The following is a 24,600-nucleotide window of genomic DNA, read 5'->3' as shown; positions in this document are numbered from 1 at the left end:
TCATGCTTCCCCGCTTACGGGGCGGCCCTCTGTCCACCTCTGCCGTGGTGGGGGGTGCGGAGAAGCTGCAGGATGGCAAGACTTGTGCCCGAGCCATCCCCAGCCCGGCATTTCCCTGCGTTTCTGCCAGTGCAAGAGCGAGACCTGCAGCTGCCGCAGGGCCTGCAAGCTGGATCTGCATCTCCCCAAGGCAGCAAGTGGGGTCTTGTGTTCCCCTCGAGGTGCTGCCAGCACCACCTTGGAGCTGCCTTCCCGAGCATCACCCCTGGGACACCACCGGGGGCATCACCACCAGGATGCTCCAGCACTGAGGCATCACCACCAGGACATCCCCCCCAAGGGCTCACTGCAGGCTCTTGGTGCTTCATGTGCCACAAGCCTTCTCTGGAGGTCGTGCAGAGCCACCGCAGCTGCCCACTTCGCGGCTGGGGGGGCAGAAGGGGTCTCCTCGGGTCCCCATGTCAGGCAGCACCAGCCCGGCTGCTGGCCCACACCACTCACGCGGTGGGTCCGGTGACTCCCCCTTCCCCGAGCAGCCAAGCCCCACATCTCTGTGTTAATAAAAGATGGACAAACCTCACTTTCTTGGGAGCTGTGTTTGGGTTTTTAAGGCACCCTGAAAACCCACTGCTCTACTGGGAGACCTGCACATACTGCAATTTATGCTGCTTGGAGGAGAGATGACACTTCAGCCCAGTCCATGTAAATATGTTTTCAATTGTTGCCTTTGGAGGTGCCACAAGTCCATTTTGTCCTTGTTTTCTCATCCACAACATTTGTTTCCTTTTTAGAACATTTATATTTTATTAACACATTCCATACAGCTTACTTGTCATTGCATGGTGGGATCATGCCTGGCAAATATTTATCTTGCTTCAGTAACAACTTTTAAACAACCTTCCCAAGTTTTCAATGATACGAGTAATCCACCCCGCAATCCTGCCCACCCGTGGCATCCTCCTTTGGCTGCCCTCGCTGTGGCAGGGCTGCAGAAGCCTGACAGCTTGGCCAGGGAAAGAGATGCGTTCCTGGGCTCTGCGGCTGGAATTTGCAAATGCCACAAACAATCAAATAAACAAAGAAGTTTTCCCCGTGTTGTGGGCAGATTTTATCTAAGCATCCGTGCACAGCCTCCACAGATGTACATATATAACCTATCAGCAAGTGCACACAGATGCCCTCAGTTCATTCTTCTGGTAAATATGATGGCCCTCTCTCATGCTGGCCAAAAACATCCTCTAGAGCTTTCAAAATACAAAAGAAAATATTTTTGCTTTATTTTTCCCATTATTTTATTTATTTAAATTTTATCTTCCCTGTGATTTCACTTATTCTTTTCTCTTTGAATGCAATAAACAGTTGACATAGCCCTTGGAAACCATCTAGAGCCATTTACAATATTTATGGTATCACCCAGTATTTTTATTGGAATATTGAATCACCCCAGAGAACTGCACTGAAGCCACAGACTCTTTGGTAAATTGTTTAATTATGTAACTTTGTTCTCCTGGTGACAAGCATTTATAAACTCTCCTTTTACAAACAATGTAATTGAGTTAAAAATTGCAGCGCAGCAAACCAAGCTCATGGAAACCAAGGCAGATCCCATGGGCTTCCTGCTGTCCTGCCGATCCCTTGGCATTGGGCAGGCTGCAGCGCTGTGGGCAGCTCTCCCCTCACCCCCTGGCTTATTTAAGGATGGAGGCTGGAAATGGGTTGAATTTGGTTCAGGTGGCTCCTTGCACCCAGCTAAGGCATGTGTTGGCTCTGAGGTTGTGTCCCCAACCTGCAAAGTGTGGGCACAGGGATAAACCCTCCCATCTGTGAATTCACAGCTCTGACTCTCATCGCAGCTCAGAGCTTCAGATCTTGGCCAATTCCCCCGGGAGAGGATGCTAGGGCTGTGGCAGGCTGTAGGGACCAACCACCAAGCCAAGGGGTGTGGGGATGCAGGGGAGCACCCTGGGCTGCTACAGGCTGCCACACTGGAAGCATCCTTAAAATGTTCAGGAAAGAGGACCAGGACACATGGGGCAACCACCAGTACTGACCAGCATTGCCAGCGAACCCCTCCCCGGTTAGGATAACATAAAAGAAGTAATGTATGCAGCCTGGTGTTCATAAGGAGAAATCTCTCTGGGCTGTGAATGAGCATGCAATAAATGCAGGTGCCTGATGAGCTGGCTCTGTCCCAGCCGACTGTAACATTGGTGCTTGCTCATGGATTGGCATTTTCAACAACAACTGAATTGAGCTCAGTGGGTTTGGACCCCTGAACCCTTCCCTAAGGGTCGATTGTTATTAGAGAAAATGTGCTTGAGTGTGTGATGACCTCTGCTGAACACCATCTTCCCCTTTCCAGGATGGACTTCTTTCTCCTCTCATGTTTATATTTTAATTTGTGATTTTAAAGCCTCTTTTAGCTTTTCCACCCCAGAGGTAGAGTGTAACGTTTTCAGTAATCACAGCCGGGTTGTTTCCAAATGCAGGCTGCCCTTTCAAAGGCTCCTCAGGAAGCACATTCCTGTGGCTCAGCCCTGAGGATGCGCTGTGCTGATGGATGCAGGAACTTGCCCTCAACCCCACCGGTCCAGCAGCCAAGAGCGAGATAAGGATCAGATGGGGAAATGGCACTGCCAACAGACACGGTCTGGAGAGGAGGAAAGCACTGCAGGAGGGAACGAGGTTAGAGTCTTGCCCACAGGCATGAAGCATGAGCCAGTCCCGGGAGATCAAACCCTGCCAGACCTTCTCATGCGGAGCTTAGGGACAAAACTACTGACTTCAACAGGCCCAGAATACCTGGTAACCATTGATGGTATAAGAAAGGTGTACTTTAAAAACCCCGAAAGAAGAATTTTTCCCCAAATTATCCTTGCTGTACATCATAGCAGGTTTTCACCCTTTTTTTTTTTTTCCAGAGGACCATCATGCCCAGCCATGCGCAGTGTCGATGCAGCAGCTGCACTTGTGTACATTCTGATGTCATCTTTTTGGCCACCTTTTGTAAACATACCATAAAGCTCTGCCTACACTTCCCAGGACCTCATCTCCTTGCTGCCAGTGCTAATGATGTTTATTGCCCCACCAGAGAACAGGAAGCCTACAGAGAACAGCGGGGTGGCAGATAAATGACTGTGGAATAAAATATATTTTCTTCCTTCTGAAGTAATTTGAGAAGGAAGGAATTGTTGAGGCAAACTGCAGACCATGTAGCCAAGAGTGGGTTTGCCCAGTGGCTGGTGAGGCCTGTAGATCCCCCCTGGCTGTCTGCCTGGCGTGGTGGGGAACCACACATGGATGACAGCTCCTCCAGGTCATAACACAGCTCACCCAAAATGCCTAGGCTTGAGCTCTGGGGAGTAGCTATGGGAGCCAGAGATCATGGGCAAGATCACACTGCAGCCCCAGCACCCCACCATGTTCCCAAAACATGAAACATTAGCCCAGACACGTAGCTGTAGTGTTTGCTGCCCACCATGAACTGGCCTCATAAGCAGGGTCTTGGGGGAGAGAGAAAATTGCAGTCATTTGTCCCTCTGAGCATCATGAGAGCTGGTCATGATTTCAGAGTTCTTAAAAGTTCTTTATTATGAATTACAAATCCTATTGAAAAGCTCTTTCTATGAACACCATTGGCTTTTGTTGGCTGGGGTTCATTGAAGCCATTCTTCCCCAAGTGTGTGATCCCTGTTCAGCTGTCCGTTTGTATCTGATACCAGGTTTTAGAAGAGGTATTTTTACATGCTTTATTTCCATTGAAATTAGAGCATATGAGTGGGAAGCATTTATTTAATCTATAAACCAGGCAGATTGTTTGAAACACTTTTAATATTCACTATACTTTGAGAAGAAATGAAACCAAACCCTTTGATCAGCTGCTGCTCATGTTGCAGGCCAGATCTCCAACAGACTAAAGCTGAAGGTATGTGCATGATTCGGTATTGCCCATCTTAAACATCCCAAAACTATGAATTGGAGCAAAAAAAGTTGGCACCATTGGTCTGCAGAGCAGGGACGTTACATGTATCCCCCTGCTTAGAATAATGATTCTTTAAATATCTCTCTTAAATGCCCCATTAAGTTAACATGTGGCATGAAAAAGCTCTTTTTTAAGAAAAAAACACATATGTTCCTTATTCTTCACCCGACCTGTTCACTTTGGCCTGTGTCAGAGGGATGTGCCGGCACCACAGGCATGGTGGTCACTGGTACAGAACTCCCCCAACTCAACCCTGTACTGTAGCAAAAAGCTTTACCAGCACAGGCTCCACAGAGTGCTGGAGCTGGTGTTGTTACAACCACCTGATTAAATGAAATATTGCCTGCAGTCACGTCCCGGCTTGCCATGCAGCTTTATGGTCATTTGCACTTACCCTTCAGCCGCAGCCCCAGTCCCCGGCTCTGGGAGGGCTGTGCAAGCCCACCGCCCACACCGGCGGGGTTACAGCACACTTGTGAACATGGGGTGCACATCACCCCAGTGCAACCCACCCAGCAACTGCAGCTTGTGTGAACAGCACCAAGGCAGAACATTTGTGTGGAGTTTTGAAAGCACTTCTAGGCATGTCAGATTTTGTAAAATCCTTGGGTGTAAAACAAACTGGACTTTGGGGTACATGAATTTAGCTTCAGACTCTGGAAAAAAAATTTTGCATCCAAGTGCAAGCCCTGGGGTCTTTCATGAAGTAGCCAGCGGGAAAGTTTCTGTTCCACTCAGCAGAAAAAGAATGTTAATTGGAAGGGGAGTTGAATACTGAAATGCTTTGCCTAATGGAAGGAGATAAGCTCGAGAGACCAATCCGTTCTTTCCCATAGCAAAGTTAAGAGCACAAACTCAGTCATCATCATGCTGATTTTTTTTTTTTTTTTTTAAGCCTTCAAAGCGTCACTCCTTTCCTAGCAGGCTGTCTTTGGCTTTCCGGCCGAGCTACCCCAAAACTCCAGCACACCGCCCATGGCCCGCGGGTTGTGTGGAGCCTTTCTGGCCCAGAGGAGTGGCGCTCCGCACCACCGACTCCTTCCCGGCTGCAGCGGGATGTACGGGGACAGAGCTGTCCCTCCCGCTGCCAAAGCCGTACCCCGCCACGTCCTCGTGTCCCGCCGGGTCAGCGATGTACCCCGCTGCAATGTCCTCGGCCACCCTGAGCGGGCGACCCGCCGCCCCCCGGTACCGCGCTCCTTCCCCCCGGCCCTCAGCACCGGCCCCCGGGGCCGTGCCCGGCCCGCCCGGGACCCCCCGGCCCCCCGAGGGGCGGGCAGGGCGACTACAAGCCCCAGGCTGCCCGGCCGGGAGGCAGGGCGGGACCGACGTGGCGTTGCGCGGCTCCGGCCACCGCAGCCCGACCGGCTCCGCCCCGATCCGCGCCCGCCGCCGCGGAGCGCTGGGGGCTGCGCTCTGCCGCGCCATGGGTGAGTGCCGGCCGGGCGGGGGGCGCGGCGGGGGATCGGGCCGGCGGGGGCGGGCAGCCGGGCCCCCCCGGGACGGGGCAGCGCGGCTGGCACCGGGCGGAAAAGTTTCCCCCCCCCCCCCCCCAACCCAAAGTTTTCAATTTTTCCTAAAGTCTGGGACTCCCCCCGCGCCCCCGCAGTTTTTTCGCACTGGCAGCACCAGCGGCAGCAAACCGAAGCAGACGAGTAGTTCCCCGCGGCGCAGCCCCGGGGCCGTGCCCGCAGCGCGGCGGGGGTGGTGGGTGGGGGGCCGCTTGCGGTGCCCGTGGCTGTGGGGCGGCCAGCCCAGCCCCAGCCCGCGCAGCGCCACGGGGTCCTGCCCCGTCCCGGGGTCCTGTTGCGTCCCCGGCGTCCTGCCCCGTCCCGGGGTCCCGCCCCGTCCCCGGGGTCCTGCCTCGTCCCCGGGGTCCTGCCTCGTCCCCGGGGTCCTGCGCGGTCAACGAGGTCCTGCCCCGTCCCCGGGGGCCTGTCGCCTCCCGGAGTCCTGCCCGGTCTCCGGGGTTCTGCCCCATCCCCTGGTCCTGCCCGGTCCCCGGGGTCCTGCCCGGCCCCTGGAGCACCCTCCGACCAGAGCCTGGCTGGAAATCGCCTGGCACAGCTCCTTGCAAGACCCACCAAACTTTCTGTCCCCATGCGAAGTTCTGAAGAGCCCTCAAGTTCCCCAGCTCCATCAGAATAAACTATATGCAAAGCTGGATTTCATAAGCTATTACAGCTCATTAAGTTAACGAGAAATACAGCACGATCTGATGGCATCAGCAGTGGTATTTACAGCGGGGCTGTCTATCTAATTGAGTTTATGGCTTGAAACGGATGGCATGCCAACTTCACGCAATGCCTTTTGTTCTCAGTGAGCAAATATTTTTTCTAATTATCTGCGTAATGTGTACAAGGAGTGATAAAAGCAGGGCAGGTAGTCACACAGAGCACGGTGGGAGGGACTGGCATGTGGCGGGGACAGTCTAAGCAACAAAAATGAATCACAGAGGGTTATGGAATAAACACAAATATAAATACAGCCATCACTGAGAAATAATCATTTCTAGCTGTAATTAAAGGCCAGATAGAGACACTTCCTATTAAACACAGCTTGTGAGGGGAAAAAAGCCCTTAGGCAGGGTGAGGAAAGTTTTCCATGGTCTGGTGGTTGTGTCCACATTTTTTCCACGTATGGTCTACCAAAACTGTGAGTATTGCTAATTAAACAAAGCCAATGTGTGAATACAGGTAGTAGTAGTATATGCTGGAAGCCAGCACAAACTTCTAAGCTAATGCACTTTACCTGTGCCTTCAAAACCAGGGGGGATGTCACTGTCACTGCTGTTCCCAAAGTCCCCGCGTCAGCCCTGGCTCTCACACCACATGCAATCCCTGCTTTAATGTGGCTAATGGTTTACCCATGGTCACCCCTTCATCCTCTCCTGGGGAGAGAAGCATGTGCAGCAAGCACCTGGGTTTTGTAGGGTTGTTTAGGGTGAGTTGGTTCGATTTGCTTTTGCTGTTGGGTTTTTATCCTTATTTTAGCTAAACTTACATACTTCCTAAACTTGGATGCTCAGCTCCATGGGAAGGGCAAGGCCAAGGAATTGCTTGTTGTATTTGTGGCAGGCAACAGTGAGCTCTTCAGTTCATGATAAGTTTGTCCTGTAGTCCTGAACCAACCTGAGAAGGTTGTGCCTGGCTCTGGGATCCTGGGCACTGTGTGCTGTAGAAGGAGAGATGAAGAAATCAGGGCCGCCCCCACAAAGTCATGCTGAGAGTGCAAGATTAACTGGGAGAAATCAGCTTTTGCAGGCAGTGGTTTTAACAACAGGGTGGGGAGTAAGAATGCAGAGCCTGTGGTGAAGGCTGACTGCGCCACATGCACTGAAACACGAAAACGATAATGCAGAACAATTCAGAGCCAGAAAGCAGGAGCTGCATTTCCAGCCCAGAACAGGTTTTGTAATTGGAATCAAGGAGACCACGTCAGATCCCCCCCCTACAACTCCAGGCACTACAAATCACTGTCCTCCACTTCAGTGCAAGCCTTAACTTTGTTAATGAAGTCCTGTTTTCACAGTTCTGTACCCCAGATGAGTGCCCCTGCAGCTGGTGGAAGCGTGTGCGGGCATGGTGGGTGGTGGGACTGTCTGCAAGTGCCTCTCCACATGTGTCACACCGAGTGACGTGTCGGGAAATTCACCGTCATGGCTTTGTAGATGGAAAACTTTGGGTGTCCTGGGAGAGCTTTTTCCAGGCTGTGTGTGTGTATAGCTTGCTGGCTAGCACCGGACGACTGAACCTGGCATTATTTGCTTGTTTTCCAGGTCGTGCGCTGCTGGTCCTCCTCTTGTCTGCAACAGTGTCTCTCCTGGGCGGGCTGGTATTTGGATATGAGCTGGGGGTTATCTCCGGTGCACTGCTGCAGTTGCAGATAGACTTTCACCTCAGCTGCTTCAAGCAAGAAGTTCTCGTGAGTGCCCTCCTTATCGGAGCTCTCCTTGCCTCGCTGGTGGGGGGGATCCTCATTGACCGCCATGGACGGAGGAGAGCAATCCTGGTCAGCAACTTGGTCCTGTTGGTTGGCAGCCTTGTTCTCACACTGGCGAGGTCATTTACCGGGCTGGTCGTTGGGCGCATGACCGTGGGCTTTGCCATCTCTGTGTCATCCATGGCCTGCTGCATCTACGTCTCAGAAATGGTGGCTGCTCACCAGCGAGGGCTGCTGGTGTCTCTCTACGAAGCGGGCATCACTGTAGGCATCCTGCTGTCCTACGCGCTGAATTACATCTTTGCGGATGTGGGTGAGGGCTGGAGGTACATGTTTGGCCTGGCCATCGCCCCAACGGCCATGCAGTTCCTCAGCATCCTCTTTCTCCCTGTGAACCCTGTTAAGTTAAGCTTGTGGGACTCAGACTGCCAGAAGGGCCTCATTCAGTTGCAGGACACTGAGGACAGAGCAGCAGCAAAGCGGGAGCCCTATAAGGAGAAGGATTACTCATTTCTTGACCTTTTCAGGACAAGAGACAATATGAGGAGGCGGACTCTGGTGGGCCTGGGGCTGGTGCTCTTCCAGCAGTTCACTGGGCAGCCCAATGTGCTGGGCTATGCTTCCAAAATTTTCCACTCAGTGGGCTTCCAGAGCAACTCCTCAGCAATCCTGGCCTCTGTTGGGCTGGGGGCAATCAAGGTGGTGGCCACGCTTGTCGCGATGGCCTTTGCAGACAAGGCTGGCAGGAGAGTGCTGCTCATGGCTGGCTGCGTGGTGATGGCCATCTCCGTCACCACCATTGGCCTCACCAGCCGCCTTGCTCCGCTGGCCATGGCCAGGGACTGCAAAGCAGCTGCAGACCCCAATGCATCCCACAGCTTCACCCAGCACCCCCTGACCTCTGTATCCTCTCCGCCTGCTGTGTCACCCATCCCACCAGCACTAGGTGCTGTCAGACGTCAGGCGGGCTCTGGTTTTGCTGCCACGAGGAGCCTTACAAAGGCTTTTGCCAGTACTCAAAGCAGAGAGGTTGTTCCCGATTCTTCCCTCACTCAGACAAGGGGCTTGGTAGGTCAGTCCAAGAAAGAGGCGGTGGAAAGCACAGGCCCTCCTTTCAGTGGTGCTCCCTGGGTGGAACATATGGTCTTAAATTGGATTACGCTGCTGAGCATGATGGCTTTTGTGAGCGCCTTCTCAATTGGATTCGGACCAAGTAAGTATGGTGTTTGTATCTCCTTGCACTAACCCAGAGAATAAAATCAGGGCTGATCTTTACAGTCTGCTTGAAACATTTATTATGTATCTGCTTTACCAAGCAGCTCGGTGTCTGAGAACTGGAAATATGTCCCCTTCTGCCTGCTGAATCATTTTCTAGCATTGCAGCTCTGTCAGCTACAGGGCTGGTACAGCAGCACTAGCATGACTTTCTTTTTCATGCTATCACTACCCTTGTTAATGTGTTTTTTTTCTGCGAAGCTCTTTGGAAAATCAGAGCATCCCACAAGCACTACCTAATCTTCCTAGCACCCTGGCGAGGAGAAAAATGCAGGGTTGAGGACAGAGGGGCTTCTGCTGTGTGATAAAGTCAGTACAGAATCTCTGAAGTGAATCTCTTTGAAAGTTTCTCAGTATCAGTTGGTCTTTCTCTGAAAGCGTTACTTGTTCATCAGGTGAGAACAGAGATTAGCTGTTGCTTCCCTGTGAGCTCTGCTGTTTTCTGGCATTTATTGTTTTAAATGCCTTGATGGGAGAAAACAGCACCTAACTCAAGAAAAAATGTAAGTGAGCAAGTCTCGTGGCTTTGACGGTGACCCTGTAAATTATTTCAAGCAAAATAATGCTGGGATAGGAGAGACTTCTTTAAGATGTATATTGCTTTAGCTCTGATTTTAGCCCAAACGCAACATTGTCTCCCTAATCCTACCCTTTTCTCATTTCTTCACAAAGAGCATGACTTGACAGCAGGTATGCCAGACCTCTTCCATCTCCCCTGAATGTAACGACCAACTCTCCTGCTTTCTTCCTTGTGCCCTGAACTTGTTCCTTGGTATTTCATTCCTCTGTGGAGTGCTGAACATGGAAGTTTTGAAGCATTCTGCTGTGACCTGACTCTGAGATCAATGAATGTTTGACCCCACCAGCAGCAGGTGCTGGGTGAAGCCAGAGTTTTTTAAAACCCCTGCTGAAATCTCCGTTGCCCATTTCCCAAATAAATTGTTTAACCCCTACACTGTCTTTCTAATCTCTCTAATGCATGCAGTGACCTGGCTGGTCCTCAGTGAGATCTACCCTGCTGGGATAAGAGGAAGAGCCTTTGCCTTCTGTAACAGCTTTAACTGGGCTGCTAATTTACTGATCAGCCTCTCCTTCCTGGACCTTATTGGTAAGTGGCCATCCCCCCCATCCCTCCATCTCCCTCATCTGCTTGGGAAAGGTGGTCACCACAAACCATTTGGGGATTAAGTGGCATTTTGAACTCTGGGGACTTGACACTGGAATAGGTGTGACCCTGATGTCTCTGAGAGCAGAAAACCCAGGCACCAGCAACACTGGTCTGAGCCTCTCCCTCACCTGATCATAAAAATCACCCGCTGCCCGCTGGGCTGTACTGCAGTATCAGCAAACCCTGGAGGGTGCAGCTTCCACGCCGGTAGCTTTACAACATTTCTTTCTAGCAGAGCTCTTGGCTGCGGTGCTCAGCGAGCACTGCCGGGCCCTGGAGCTCGGCTGCCTTCTCCTTCCCTCTGTGGTGCTGCTGGCAAAGCCTGGTGTGAGCCATCCTTCTCCCTTGCTGATCCCCAGTCCAGGCCTTGCAGATAAGGAGCTCCTCTGCCTTGTTTAAGGCTTCTCAGAGTAAAATGCCCTTGTCAGGCACCAGTGACCACCTCGCAGCAAGCAGTCGGCTTCCTTTGTATCCTGTGATGTGACCTACCTCCAACAGAGCCTTCATGCGCTTGGATCTCTCTGCAGATGCCATCGGCTTCTCTTGGATGTTTCTTCTCTACGGACTGATGGGACTGATGGCTGTTATATTCATTTACCTTTTTGTTCCGGAAACAAAAGGACAGTCCTTAGAGGAGATAGACCAGCAGTTCTGCAGGAAACGGTACGTCTGCTTTTGTCCCAGCGTGAGTGCTGGCTTTGGGTGCTTCCCAGCAGCAGTCCCTGAGCTCTGTGGCACCGGGCAGCTCAGGGCTGTTGCAAAGTCTGGTTCACTGCTGCTAAGAAAATCCCAAGTTTGTGGCAGGGCCATGGGGTGGGGGGTGAGAGCTGTAGCACGGTTCATCAGCTGGTCACTGCCTTGAGCCTTGCAGGCATGCTGCTGGAGGGCACTGGTGACACTGGGGAGAAGGGCTGCAAAATAGGGTTTGTAGTTGAGGAGAAGCAGGACTAGAGCACAGGGTAGGCAGGACAGGACTGTGAGAAGGCAGGAGGGGATGATAGTCCTGTCATTTCACCTTAGGGTAATCCCAGACCGATATTTCTCTGGGGCAGAGAAATCCCCTGGTGTAACACAGGCTGTGGGCTCTCACCTGCTCATTTCCATGCAAAGCCTGTGATGGGCTAGGGAAGATCAAGAGGTGTGTGCAGTTCTGGTTGTGAAGGAGGTGGCAGGGCAGGCATCACTGTAGCAAAGGAGGTTGGAGCACGAAGCCCACTGGGGGTGGCTGGGAGGGGTAACTGCTGTAGCCCCCTGCCTGGCTCCTGGCTCCCTGCGAGCAGCAGCTGCCGCAGCTGACCCTTGCCATTGCTCAGCAGGGCGTGGGAAGGAAACATGTTCAAGCAGAGACGTGGAAGAGGAGCGAGCTGCACACACGCACAGTACCGGAGAGTGGAGCACGCCAGCAGCACATGAAACCGATGACATGCCCACAGCATCGCCCTGAGGAGTGGAGCAGGGTCTGCAATCAGGACAGTTCTTTCCATGACCTTTAACTAGTGACCTCTGCTCAGAGATGGTTCTCCTTGCAGTGCCTTAGATTTTGGGACATGCTTATAGCTGTCCTTTGGGTCCTTGAAGAATCCTTGGTCTCAAGCAGGGAGCATGTCCTCCCTTTGATATCTTTTATTTTTCACGGTTTGTATCTCCTATCATTTAAGAGGTTAATGGTTTTTTACACAGGAATTAAAGCAGAACTTTTACTGACAATGCTCTCCACCTGTGCAGTTCATTTGTAAGCAAGGTATATTATTTTCCAGTTCTTCAGAATACTCGACACTTTACAGAGGGCACAGTATCGCAGGAGGAACGTGCCAAGCACTCAGCAGCACATATTGCTATTGTTCCCCTCTCTAACGTTTATGTAGGAACCTGGAGTCTGAAATGGGAGCTAACGCAGATAAACACTTTGTTTTAGTGGAGGCAGAATGAGCGCTGGTTCACTTGCTATTTCCCAAAGGGTCAAGGTCCAGCAGCTCACCGACCTGACGGCCCATGCCTACACAGGCTCAGCAGTACATCTCTTTGGCATGTTTGGCTGCTTGCTTTTGTACACAGAGCCTGGTTTGCATTCATGACCGGGGTTTGCATGTGCAAAACCCCATGCAATATTCTGGTCCGTTTGACAGGTTTTCCACCTCTTACAATTGTATGTTCTTTGGTTAATTCATCCCTCCTCCTGACACGTACACATCATAAAAAAACCACCCTAGTAACACCGCAGTCAGTCCCAAAACCTTGTGAGAGAGGAGCTGGTATTCAGCTGAATAGGCAGCCTTGCCTCTTTTGAACCCTCGAAGCAACCAAATCCCAAAGCTTCGGGCTCTCCTCTAAAAGTGCAGCTCCTTGGGGACCAGTGACTGCTACACAGGGCTACCTGGTTGGCACTACAGGGACAAACACACAGGACGTGGTCATGCCACCCAAACCCTCTCAAAGGGTTTGGTCTCAAAGGGAAGCCACAGAAACATTGGAAAATGATCTGTCCTTGACTGTAGCTCAGTCTGTGGCTGTCAGGAAGCCTGAATCACTTTCGGGAGGTGCTTTTTTCTCTTCCCCCTGAGCAATGGGGGTCACCCACAGCCTTCCTCACCCACCTCCACCTCAGCCTCACTGCCGTGGCTGGAATTTGGTGTTTCTGAAGTCCCTCGGGCACTGCAGGTGCTGTCACCTCAAGGCACACGAGGACACCTGTAAAAAGAAAACATGCAAAAAAAAGGCCCGTGGATACTGAGCTGCATCAGGGGTGACACTGATTTACTGGGGAAAAAAGCATCAGCGCCGTGCCAGGAGCTCAAGCCAGCCTCGGGGCTCCGGCTCCCCGGCCGAGGCGGGGGATGCTTGCATGCACCCGTGCGCAGGGGTGTCCAGGGGTACGGGGAAGGGGCGGCAGAGCTGCGCGGCGCTGCCATGGGGCCGTGCCGGTGCACCGCGGCCGCGCCGCCGCCAGGGGCCAGCCCGTCACCGCGGCATCGCGCCGCCACCGCCGCACCGGCACCGGGCGGCCTCGGCGGAGCCCGGCGGGGAGGGGGTGGAATGGGAATTCAGGGGCACCCGTGCGCGGGGGTGGGCAGGCAGCTGGGGGCCGGGGGAGGGGGGGAGGATGGGGACCCTTGGGCTTCACGAAGGGCTGGAGCGGGCCCGAGTCGGGGGGCTGGCTGCTGGGGCAGCGAGCGGGGCTAGCTGGGGGCGAGCTGGCTCTGGGAAGAGCAAACGGGGCTACTGACGCTGCCAGGCTCCGTGGGTGACGGCACAGAAAGCTGTGTGTTAGCCTGTGGTGGGGAGATGACTAAGCCCAAGGTAAGAGGGCTGCCTGTCCTGCTTTCTTCCGAAAAACATAGTGCAACTTTCCAAATCCAGCAGCTTGGCAGGAGGGATCTGCCACCCAGCTCAGCACGCCGAGCACTCTGTGTTCGGGTGTGCAAGGCGATGGGAGACGAGGTGCTGGGAGAGCCTGGGGGATGCTGCCGAGCCCCACCTCTGGCCCCGCAGCCCCCCTGCTGAGTGGGGGTACGCTCCCCGGAGGGGCTGCCTGCTGGGGGAGCTCCCAACCTGCTGCCTTGGGGTCACGGGCTCCCACGCCTCCAGCACGGCAGAGCTGGGCTGGTGGCAGTGAAAAATGGAAAAACCATAAAGGAGTGTTTAACTGAGATGCTGAAGGAAAGTCAGTGGGTGTAGAAGTTCAGGCTAGCGCTCCTTGCGAGGAGGATGTGGCCAGTATCCAGGGAAAGAGCAGCAGGGAAAGAAATGATGTAGCTGCAATAAATAAGGTGAGTTTGACCGTGCATAGTACCAGCAGACTCACAGGAACTCTATTAAGCAACCAAGCGAGGGCAAAACTGAAGAGGTGTTTCTGTCCCTATACCAGAAGCTTAAAAAAAATAACAAGATAATGCCAGGTTTTCCAGTGACCCTGAATGACAACCCCAGTACCAGTACCGATTTCTCCAGATGGGAGATCCCAGATTCCAACAGTAAAAATGTAGAGCTAGGACTGTGTTACGGACCCCTGATCAGGGTAAAGGTAACGATCAGCAAACATAAAATGAGATTATACAGAACCCAGTCAGCTCAGTGATGCATCAGGAAAAAAAAAAAATTGTTGTTTTGGGTAAAATAATGGGTCTCCTGGACGGAGCAGCGCTGGGAGCAGTGGGGAGGGCTGCTGCTCTGGGTTTGGTGGGGAGCAGCGCACAGGACCTGCTTCACAAGGTGTTTGTGGGAGAGCTGTTCCCTGCTAGTGACCACAAAACAACTCATTTAATGCTGTAGTGGGAGAGAGCACACCAAATAAATCCAGCGTGTGGCTCTACAGTTTCAAGAAAGGGAACTATGAAAAAATAAGGTGATTAGTCAATAACAACAAAATGAAAAGGAACAGACAGAAAGTTAGGAGCCTGCAAGCAGTCTGGAGGTGATTAAAAAATGCTCTATTAAAGCCCAAGTAAAACATGTGTCACAACTCAAAAAGAACTGAGAGGTCCTAAAAACCACCCTGCCTGACTCACTGCTAAGGTTAAGGAGGTATCCCAGGGAGAAGGTCAGCATTCTGAAAGTGGGAAGTTTTCCCACATGAGGAGGAAAGGAAAACCCATAAAACACAGCAAGTGGAGACAGAAAATCAAGAGAGCAAAAAAAAGAGCATGAAGATCTCCTTGCAAAGACCTTTAAAAAAAAGTTTCTTTAAATCTGTCAGAAGCAAGAAGCTGGCTAGGGAGCCATTGCTCACTACAAGGTGCAATAGGGTACCAGGGAGGGTAAGGCACGACGAGGCAGCTCAGGCACAGCTGTGCGGTGGTGTTCACGTGCGGTGGTGTTCACAGCTGCAGGTATTCGGGAGATCCTCACGCCCAGTTCAGTCTTTGTAGCCTGCAAGTTATAGAAACTAGATCAATGTGACTTTACAAGCGGCTACCATACCAGCGGACTGGCAGGTTGCTGGTGCAGCTCCCACCCACAAAACCAGCTCTGGAAGGGGACCCTGGGAGGTGCAGGGGTGAGTGTCACCGTCCCCTCTGGGCAGTGGGGGCTGCCCCTGCAGTGAGCACAGGGGCAGACAGGCAGGTGGGAAAGCACCAGCAGGGATGGCTGTCAAAGACGGAAAGCCTGCCGTGCCAGCCTGCTGGGACTGGGAAAATATCAGCACGTACACAGATAGGGAGGACCCAACAGGCAGAACAGATGGACTTTTTAAAAAAGATTATGGCAAAAATGTTTTTGAAAATTTACATTGCTATGTGGTTGAAACAATGGTCCTTTTACGCATTGAAACCTAGTTAAAAGATATTCCTGTCTTGTAGATAGCAAAGTGCAGGGTTTAACAGACAGTTTTTAAGGACAGATGAGATTGAGCAATGGGGTTGCCCAAGCATCTCTGCTGGGTCCGGTTTTATTCAGCACCTTCATTTGTGGCATTGGGAAGGGAACGGACAGCAAAATCTCCAGGTTTCTGGGTGATACTAAGCTCTTTTGGGAACTAAAATGTTTTGCCACTGACAAAGGGCTCCAGAAGAACCTGGCAAAAGTGAATGATCGGGCAAAAAGGGCAGCTGGGATGGATTTGCCAGGGAAAGCTGCAGGCTGGTGCCAGAGGCCTCTGCAGGCTGCCTCGGGTTAGCATGGATTGGAGTCTGCAGCCGGGTGAGCTGCCTCCCTCCATCATCATCTAACTGGACAAACGTGTCCCCGCTCTAAATTTGTGACCCATTAACGTAGCAACAGGCTGTTTCTCTTTTTCTCCCCCCTGAGGCAGAGACCTCATAAGACTGGAGGATACAGAAATGCTTGAGGCAGTGATAAATCTTCTTTAGTGGGCTTTTATTTCCTTTTCTTTCACAATATTTTCTTTAGTTTCCTAGCCAAATCTTTTTTAAGGAAAGATTTCTGACTTCCTTTGAGCCACAGCTCAACATCTGTCCACATTGGGGGCTGAAGTAATACACTGTTAAGGGGTTTTGATGTCAAGCCCAAACCCCCACTAGGGATTTATGCAGCTCTCCCCTTTCCTCCCTCCTCCTCTTCAAAAAGCCTTTCATTTGCTCTCACTAATTGTGCTGTCATGCCTTTCTTTTTTCTCCGGTTGTGCAGACAGCCTTTCATGCAGACAGGTTTCGGTGACAGATGCCTGGGCCATGAGACTTCCGAGGAGGCGGGTTGCACTGCAGAGCGTGCGCATCGTCTGAATGTGCCGGGTTGTGCTGAAATGATCCAGGCGCCCATCCAGCCTAGGGACGGATTAGGCAGCGGCTTCCCTGCTCCCCCCTCCCCCCCCCCCCCCCAAGCTGCTGCTGGATAATCGCTGCTGGTCGGAAAAGCCCTGCCACCCCCAGCCCACCCACAGACACCACTTGCTCCTTTAAGTGGGCAGGAAAAGATTAGCTGAGCATCTCTTGGGAAATGGAAGGGGAGAGTCTTCGGGAGGATTCAGGCTGGGGACAAGGACACCGCAAAGCCCGGTGTCCCAGGAGGGGTGGCTATGGCTAAGAGGAGCACAGCCAAGACACAGGGGACTGCACAGGGTTGAGCAGAGTGGTTCTGGGCTGTGCCCCCTCCCTCAGGCATACATAGCGAGACCCCTGTGAGGGGTGTGAAGACCAATGTTCTCAATGACTTGCACGAAACCGTGAAACAGGGCTCAGACCTGCGTAAATCAACCTGCTCAAATGGATACCTGCTCTCAGGCCTTCTCAACAAGAGGAGAACAACACTTTTGAGCAGCTGCCAGATCTGAAGGCACCTGGGATGTCACAACCAGAAGGCTTGGATTTCCTCAAAGCCGTGTTTGTGCCCAGGCAAGACTTTGTCGTTGGCAGGAAGACTGGGATATAGCAAGGGGGGCAACACACAACGCGAGTACATAAACGAACCTTATCCTGTTATCCCTGTTTTCCATCTCTTCTTTTGGTCAGAGGACAGGGAGGACAGTGAGGGGCAGCCTTGATTATCAGCCAGCTCACAGAGAGCTCCTCAGAGGGGGCTGAGTGTCCTGCCTGGTGACCTCTGCAGACCTGCCTGGGTCCTCTGCTGCCCCTTCCCCTCAGGGTGCCTGCTGGATGCTGCCGCTGGCAGGAGGAGCCCCAGTAGTCCCACACCCCAACCAGTGCTCCCCCAGGTGCCCATCTCCTCCCTGTTGCAAAGGAAATGGCTGCAAAAGCCACTGTCCTGAGGTCAGTACTGTGGGGTCAATACTATGCCAGAACCAGAGAGGGAAGGAAACAAAAGGTTTATCCCTTTTTTATCTACTTAGGACTTTTTTTTCTTGTGTTTTAAATGCCTGCCCGCAAAGATTTCCAAGAGAGGCAGAGAAGCATTTTGTTTGTCCCAGGGTCTGCAGACCCACACAGGGATGGGCTGGGAGGTGGCACTCAGCACTGAATTGCAGGAGGTTTTAAGTGAAGTTACAGTGCACTGTCAGGGTGGGCTTATAAAACGCACCGACAAGCCACCTCCCACTCTTACACGTGCTCCTGTAGCGGGCCATAGTCAAAATCTGAATGATGCAAGAAATAAGTATAAACCTTGGCTTGTTGTTGCTGGTCCAGACTGACTTCAGAAACCAGCTTGTACACAGGTGATGTAAAGTTTGAGGGGCAGCATGTACCACCACGGAGTCCTGGAGCTCCAGCTGTGGTGACGTGATCTAGGTGACAGACTGAAACCAGAGGAAGGTGTCAGTCCCTGCTGCAAGTGCTCCCACAGCTCCGCAGAGAAATGTAGGATGGGGGTCCCCGTCCCTTTTGTGCTTGTGAAGGCAGCAAGCTCAAGGACTGGATCCTGCTTAGTCTCTGCTTGGGGGGGATACAGGGCTGGATGAAAGGAGCCAGGATACATGAAATACGATAACTGGAAAAAATACAAACCAGAAGATGGGCTGTTTAATGCACTACAGATCCAGCAAAAACAACCAGAGCCGAACAAAAACCATTCCTTGTATAGGAACAAAGATACCGGCTCAACCCCGGGAGAACCTGGAAGAAGGGTGTGTTGGGAAGGGTTTTGTTAGCTTGTGTGTCTCCAGGCACCGCGTGGACCAGACCCAAGCCTAGAATGCAGTGGGGCTTCCTCCCTTCACTGCATCTCTCCTGTCCTCTCCAAAGTGCTCCTTCCAGCACAAGCCCCTCCGGGCTCCCCACGTTTGGTGTCTGTGGCTTGTGCCCTTGTTCTTCCCGCTCTACCTGACCCGGCTGCTGCTGCCACCTCCAGCCTCAGCTCCCCCCACCCTGAGGTCTTCCCTCTGCTTACTGAATCAGTAGAACAGTTGCTGTCACTTTTAATCATAGGAGTAAAGCAGAGACAGAAAAATAAGGTCTCCCTCAACCCCCAGGATTGCTGATGGTTTGCAGAATGAGTTGCTCTGACAGATCACCCACCCAGGAAAGCCAGTGGTCCGTATGGAGACAAGATACCTTGGGCTGGGGGTTGAGACCGCAGGTGCAGTACTGGGCAATGCAGAAACCACTGCTCTGCCCCTGGACCTACCAGGACAAATTCAGTCTCTGGATAAGCAGGAATCACATACTTACCTTTACTGGGGAGTTGTTCCAGTTGTCTCCAGGTGTTTTGGAGCTGCTAAGCTGAGCTTTCCCTGCTGGCAATCATTTTCTCCTTGCCACAACGGCAGGAGCTGCAAGGAGCTGGCAGTTGTCAGGAGCCACTTCCCCTTGGAAATGTCCTCTGCGAGGGTCTGGGGGAAGTCACGGTGGTCGGGCACCATGGTCCCACCGTGGCAGCCCCGGCATCACACCCATGATGGTGCCTGCGATCGCTGACAGCTCTTGGGAATAACAACCATCCTTTTGTTCTCACTCAAACTCACAGCTGAGTCCTGGTGCACGATGTGACCTCCTGCAGCAATACAAATAAAAATGTCAGTACTGTGACTATTAATAGTGTTTCTATTCCTGCTGCCATTATGATTGCTTTTGCTACTATTAATAATAATATTTACATATGCAAAACCACAGATGCAAAACAGATGGTTTGGTTGGGACCTCTGAAAAAACTTGTCTCCGCCACATATATTTATGACAAAGACAGAGGGTTAACCACACAGAGTGCCATATAGAGAACAAATAGACGGGGAAAAAGAATGAAATAATTCCTTCCATATTCCTGACAGAGGCCAAAATTTATCCATTCCCTCTCTCTGCTTCTCCCCTTTCTAGCGTTTGAGACTCTTTTCCAATACCAGGTCAGGGATGGTTTCCATATTTGTTCAGACTTGTCTAATTTTATTTTCCAGTTCAGCTATTATTTTTTCAGATGCAGCTTTTCCTGATGGATGGAAAATACAAAAGGAATCGCTCATCTGCTCCCGGCAAGCTTTTTCCTGACCGCTGGGAAGCTCAGGCACTATTCCAGGCCTGGATTAAACCTTGCCTTGTGGAGAAAACTTGATCCTTGTTTGCTGAGTTCACACGTCTGGGAATAATTTCAGCTAAGGGGAAAAGTAAAAGTGAGAAAGCCTACCGCCACCCCTGAGCCCATCTCATCCCCCTCGCCGTGCAGCCGTGCCTGGAGGATAGCCGTGCCCACGCACGATGAACGGCCGCATCTACACAACGGGCCAATGCTGCAAAGCAAGAAAGGGGCAGCACAGGGCAGGGCAAGACTTTTGGCAGTTTTCACCCAGACTCGTTTCACAGCACCAGAAAATAACGGAGAGCCCACCAGCAACACAGCATCTTCCTCTGCTTTTGGCGATGGCTCCTGTAGGGCCAGGCTCTCCCAGGGACACAGCCGGTGGAGGGGCTCAGCTGGGGCAGCCAGCTTGCTCTTTGCTCCTGGTGTTCCTGCAAGGATGAGGAGAAGCAGAAGGACAAGGCTGAAAGAAGACCCTCTCTCACCTGCATTGATAAATAGCTTTGAACAGGAATTATGCAAGAGTCCACCAGCACAAACGCTTCACTGTGGGCATCTTTGGTCTCTTGTCTACGTATCTATGGTCGTGTGAACTCCAGGGCTCCCCTGCAACCACAGGTAATCGTGTCTGTGGCCAGTGGGACTCCCCAATCCTTTTCTACTGACAAACACCCTCATGGACACCCTGATCTCTCCGAGCAGCCCCAAGCCTGGCTGCTCCTTCCATGAGGAAGAGGAGGAGGAAGGATCTGTATGCTGCAACACAGCAGTGCTTAACCAGAGAAAGCCACTGGCCAGCATGCTAACAAGTACAGCGCAGCATCCCCAAGCACTAATGAATAATAAAGTGCCCCACAAACTAAAGAGCCCCCAAGTGCTACTGAGGACTAAGTAGTCCCTGAATTCTCACATCTCTCTCAGGTCAAATTCCACTCTTTAAACCAAACCCCATTATGTTTTACACATTGGGCTGTAGAAGGCCTCGGAGGGGCTGTTAGGGTCTATTGTAGGGGAATAAAGCAAGTGTCAAAAAGACTTTTAATGCCCAGTTAAAAATGGCCGAAATACAGCCTGCAGTTACCTGATAAGCTGCAAGATCTCTACTGGGAGAAATATTTTGGTTTTTAAATTTTCTCAACCTTTGCACACTTATAAGAGGCTGGCCTTAGTTCTAAACTAAAGCTTTGTCAGGTACATTAAAACAATATTAAAATCCTGGCTTTTGTTCCATAAAGACCTTTAAAGCTTATTCGTTTGAGTTTGGTTTTTTCTTCTTATAATGGTTATGACCAGTAATTATTGAACATATCAGAGGGCTGCAGATCTCTGCAGCTTCGTGTGGTTTACAGCATCAAATACTCCTCCCAGCACGGCAGCTGCCCCATCACTGCCATCGCTGCTGCACAGGTGTGGGAACCAACATGCTCAGGGGGATTAACATCTCCAGAGATGCAAAACAGGGCAGCACCAGAGCCCCATGTCCATGGACTCTGCTCATTGCAAGAGAAAATATTCTTGGTCCTCTCTTAGTGCAAATGACCCTTTTATTTTTCACAAGTAAACCTGAGAGATTGCACCCATTTACCAGTTCAATTAACCTTTTCTGTCAACAGCTACCTAACGGCAATGGACTATGGCAACCATCAGTGTGGCTCAGTTGGTGTTTTTTATGTAGATAGATATTTGAACAGCTAGAGTTTTTTTTCAAAGTAGATCTGTAATTCATTCAAAGATTCAATCTCAGAGTGTCAACAGCCAAGACACCCAGGGTTCAAGCTGCAACAGGGTGTTTCTTACCATCCTGCATTGCTCCTCCGCTCTGTAAGGGCTCTCTGGGACAGACCAGCCTCTTCTGCTGCTATCGCTGTGCTTTGGCAAATGTGTTTGCATAGTAGCAGGCGAGGCCAACACACAAAATTAATGGCATTTGAAGTTCAGCGCGAGTCTTGACTGTCAGGAATGCAGCATTAAAAACAAAACTTAAAGCTTCCATATTGCAAAACCTATTAGCTGCTTTACCGTTTTTGCAGTCATGCCAGTTCACTCATACTGGAGCTTTTACCAAAGCATGACAGCTCATTTGTTTAGCTTGGGCCAGGCTTAAAGTTCTGATGAAGTCTAATCTTGTGACCTGTATTTACTTTGGCCAGGGATGCTTTTTGCACAGACTACTTCCTATCCTTCCTAATCTTTCCCGCAGGAAAGGAGCTGGGAGTTACGAGTCAGGGGAGGAAGGAAAGCCAACCAGACACGCAGTGAGAGAAACAAGCGCTGCACATGTCGGTGAAGTGGGCCAGGTTCAGGGACCTTGTCTGTTAAGGGAAGGAATTAAAGAAGGAGTCAGCACCTCTGCTGTCATCATTTAAGGTGCGTCAAATCCATCATAATTTCTCTGGAATTTTACCCATCTGGAAATACAGCTGGCTGCAACTGCCACAGCTTCATGGCTTAAGGATGGAAAAGTCTCCGCTTGGCTCAAACTTGTCAAACCTCCCACTGAAGCAGAAAAGTGTTTTGTGGGTATAAGCCCCTGCCAGCCCCCTGGGATTTGTCCCTGACGGGCTGCTCGTGGCTCCTGGCCATCAGTGGGTCCTGGCCATCAGTCGGTCCTGGCCATCAGTCCTCTACGGAGCCAGCAGCTCTCACAGCGTGGCGATCTCTGCTGTGTGACAACAGAGGGAGCATGGACCCTGCGTCAGGCAGCCTAGCTGGATGCCAACAGCTCAATAAGGCGAACCCCCTCGCTCCTCACCTTCATTTCCACGGCCTAAAACAAATTCAGGAGAAGCACGTGTAAGTACTGGCTTTGGGCATCATGCACTTAGCACCCCTCTGAAATCTGCCCCTTCGCATCCCGCACAACCACAGGCCACTTGTAATGGTAAGCTTTGATTTTCTGCAAATTTCCTGAAAGAAATCAGGGAAGCTGGAATCATTTGCAGTCTTCACCACCTGCTTCAACATGCAGGTCAGTGCCAGGGTCTGTGGAGAAACTGTACAGGGACCCTTGTGGTGCAGTTACAGCTTGAGCAACACATAGCAAACCCCCAACCTTCCCTTTGACCTCACCTTCAGTTTACTTCACCACCCCTAAACAGTAGCTGTAAGATTAAAGAGAGGGAACATAAAAAAACCCAAAACCCAAAAAACAAACCAGAGAAAAACTCAACATGCACACTGGTTGTTTTCTAAGAGAAAGCTGGGACCCTGCGGTGGCATTGGTCCAGCTTCAGAGCCACAAGTCACCTGGGACATGACACTGTTTTTCCACTGGAAGCCAGATGCTTGAAGTACCAAGCCGCTTTCTAAAAGTGCCTGTTTTATGTTTTGAAATAAGATGCTAAGCACAAACCTACCTTTCTGATGCAGCAGTGAGACACGATGCACCGCTCTGGCACTAGAAGTGCTGGTGAGCTTCACAAAATCCCTCCTTTATATTCAGAAATAGGGCTCTGAATGCAGAGACACAGCTATGTGGCAAGAGGGTGTTTTCGGAAGACAAAAGGTTTGGACTCTGCTGTCTTGGGTTTGACCAATTGTCATGAGTCAAAATAAAAAGTTCTGAGTAGCTGGAAATATTCCCTAGTTTCATTCCCACAGAAGAGAAAGTGTTTAAAAGCATTCTAAGGTTAATGCGAATGTGATGAAAGAACCATTTCTGTAGAGCAGCACTTTGAGTATATGCCTCCTTTAAATATATTTTCCAAGCACTAGAGCAGAAAAATTCGGGATAGGATTCAAATCTCTCTCAGACTTCTGGAAAGCGAGTGGTGAGGAAGCAATCTATTGTGCTGCTGCAGAGATGCTCCAGTTCATGGCTTGAGGACCCTGCAATGGCCGAGCTGGGACTGCCAGGAGCCAGCACCCATGCGAGCAAATCACCCACAGACGGGGAAACAGAGCACCCACGTCTGCGCCGATAAAAGCCCTGAAACCCAGTGTGGCCACCCAAAAGGCATACAGGCACTGCCTGCAGGGATTTGTCCCGGAATGACATCTTTCCAAAGCTGGCTGACACTTGGCCTCAGGGGGGAAAGCTGTCATCCTAAAGCTTCCCAGATTAAGCAACTGGGGAGCGTGTGAGCGTGCTGCACCCCTAATACCCATCTAACCATCGGGCCAAGAACTGGGGCTTGGAAATATAGTGAATTTGATCAGTAGAGGGGGCACGCTTTCCTCCTGGTGTAAAACAGCATATCCCAAATGTGCTTTAGAAAGCCAGGAGTGCACTGGAGCAGTGCATGATGACCACAGCAGCTCAGAAGACACCGATTACTAAATGAGCAACAGCACTGAGTCTTCCTCGTCACCAGTGCATAGTTATTTGCTCTAAAGGGGGCTCGGATTTGCAGAGGGGGCTCCCAGCCCCTCCATGTCCTCATCAGGTGCTTTCCCTGCGTGCACCAGCTACACAGTCTATATATGCAGTAGCAGTGACTGCTTGCAAAAGCTGGTAATGCAGTTACAATACTGAGTTGATGAATTGGTACCACCGTTTTCAATTTTTTCCTCATTTTTTTTTTTCAAAAAAGAAAACCTCTCTAGCATCATAAATAGTTGAATAATTATTACTTCATTATTATTGTGGTTTTTTGCTGTTTACAAATACTTACGTTGGACTGAAATGGTTGCGAAGATTTTGGTAAGGATGTCAAACCCACTAGTAATGTTAGGAGAAAGCCGTAAAGCCACTAGTTTTTAAACTACTTAAGAACAGCTTGATGTACACTGTGCATTGAGTTTAGTTCTAACACAACTGCCTTGCAAGGTTGCCTCTCAGCAAAACTGCAATCAGTAACAACAAACCTTAAAAAGGCTTCAGGACAGATATACATTTCAAACCTGATGGGTCCAGTGCAGTGAGGGATGTATTCTA

General features: G+C 51.1%; 1 protein-coding gene across 2 annotated transcripts; it reads left to right on the top strand.

Moving 5' to 3' along the window:
* The first annotated feature begins 5,334 nt into the window (after positions 1–5,334).
* SLC2A10 (solute carrier family 2 member 10) lies at positions 5,335–12,074 on the top strand. Of its 2 annotated transcripts, XM_040609238.1 has the most exons (5): positions 5,335–5,412; positions 7,761–9,137; positions 10,185–10,307; positions 10,895–11,030; positions 11,684–12,074. In XM_040609238.1, the coding sequence occupies exons 1-5, from the start codon at positions 5,409–5,411 to the stop codon at positions 11,778–11,780; spliced, it is 1,737 nt and encodes a 578-aa protein (XP_040465172.1). In that variant the 5' UTR covers positions 5,335–5,408; the 3' UTR covers positions 11,781–12,074. The 2 variants fall into 2 exon arrangements, 1 of the variants encoding a protein (XP_040465172.1); XR_005829975.1 differs by lacking the exons at positions 10,895–11,030; positions 11,684–12,074 and adding an exon at positions 9,872–10,071 and having other exon boundaries at positions 10,185–10,268.
* The last annotated feature ends 12,526 nt before the right edge of the window (positions 12,075–24,600 follow it).

The sequence above is a fragment of the Falco naumanni genome, chromosome 10 (assembly GCF_017639655.2).
Source record: "Falco naumanni isolate bFalNau1 chromosome 10, bFalNau1.pat, whole genome shotgun sequence".
NCBI lineage: Eukaryota > Metazoa > Chordata > Aves > Falconiformes > Falconidae > Falco > Falco naumanni.
Note: the sequence above shows the minus strand (reverse complement) of the source record. Positions and strands in the feature narration are given on the sequence as shown.

What these genes read in the sequence shown, in the direction of transcription:
- SLC2A10 (XM_040609238.1), top strand. An exon ending in CTCAATTGGATTCGGACCAA is followed by an intron (nt 9,138 to 10,184) that starts GTAAGTATGGTG and finishes TAATGCATGCAG; the next exon opens with TGACCTGGCTGGTCCTCAGT. An exon ending in CTCCTTCCTGGACCTTATTG is followed by an intron (nt 10,308 to 10,894) that starts GTAAGTGGCCAT and finishes ATCTCTCTGCAG; the next exon opens with ATGCCATCGGCTTCTCTTGG.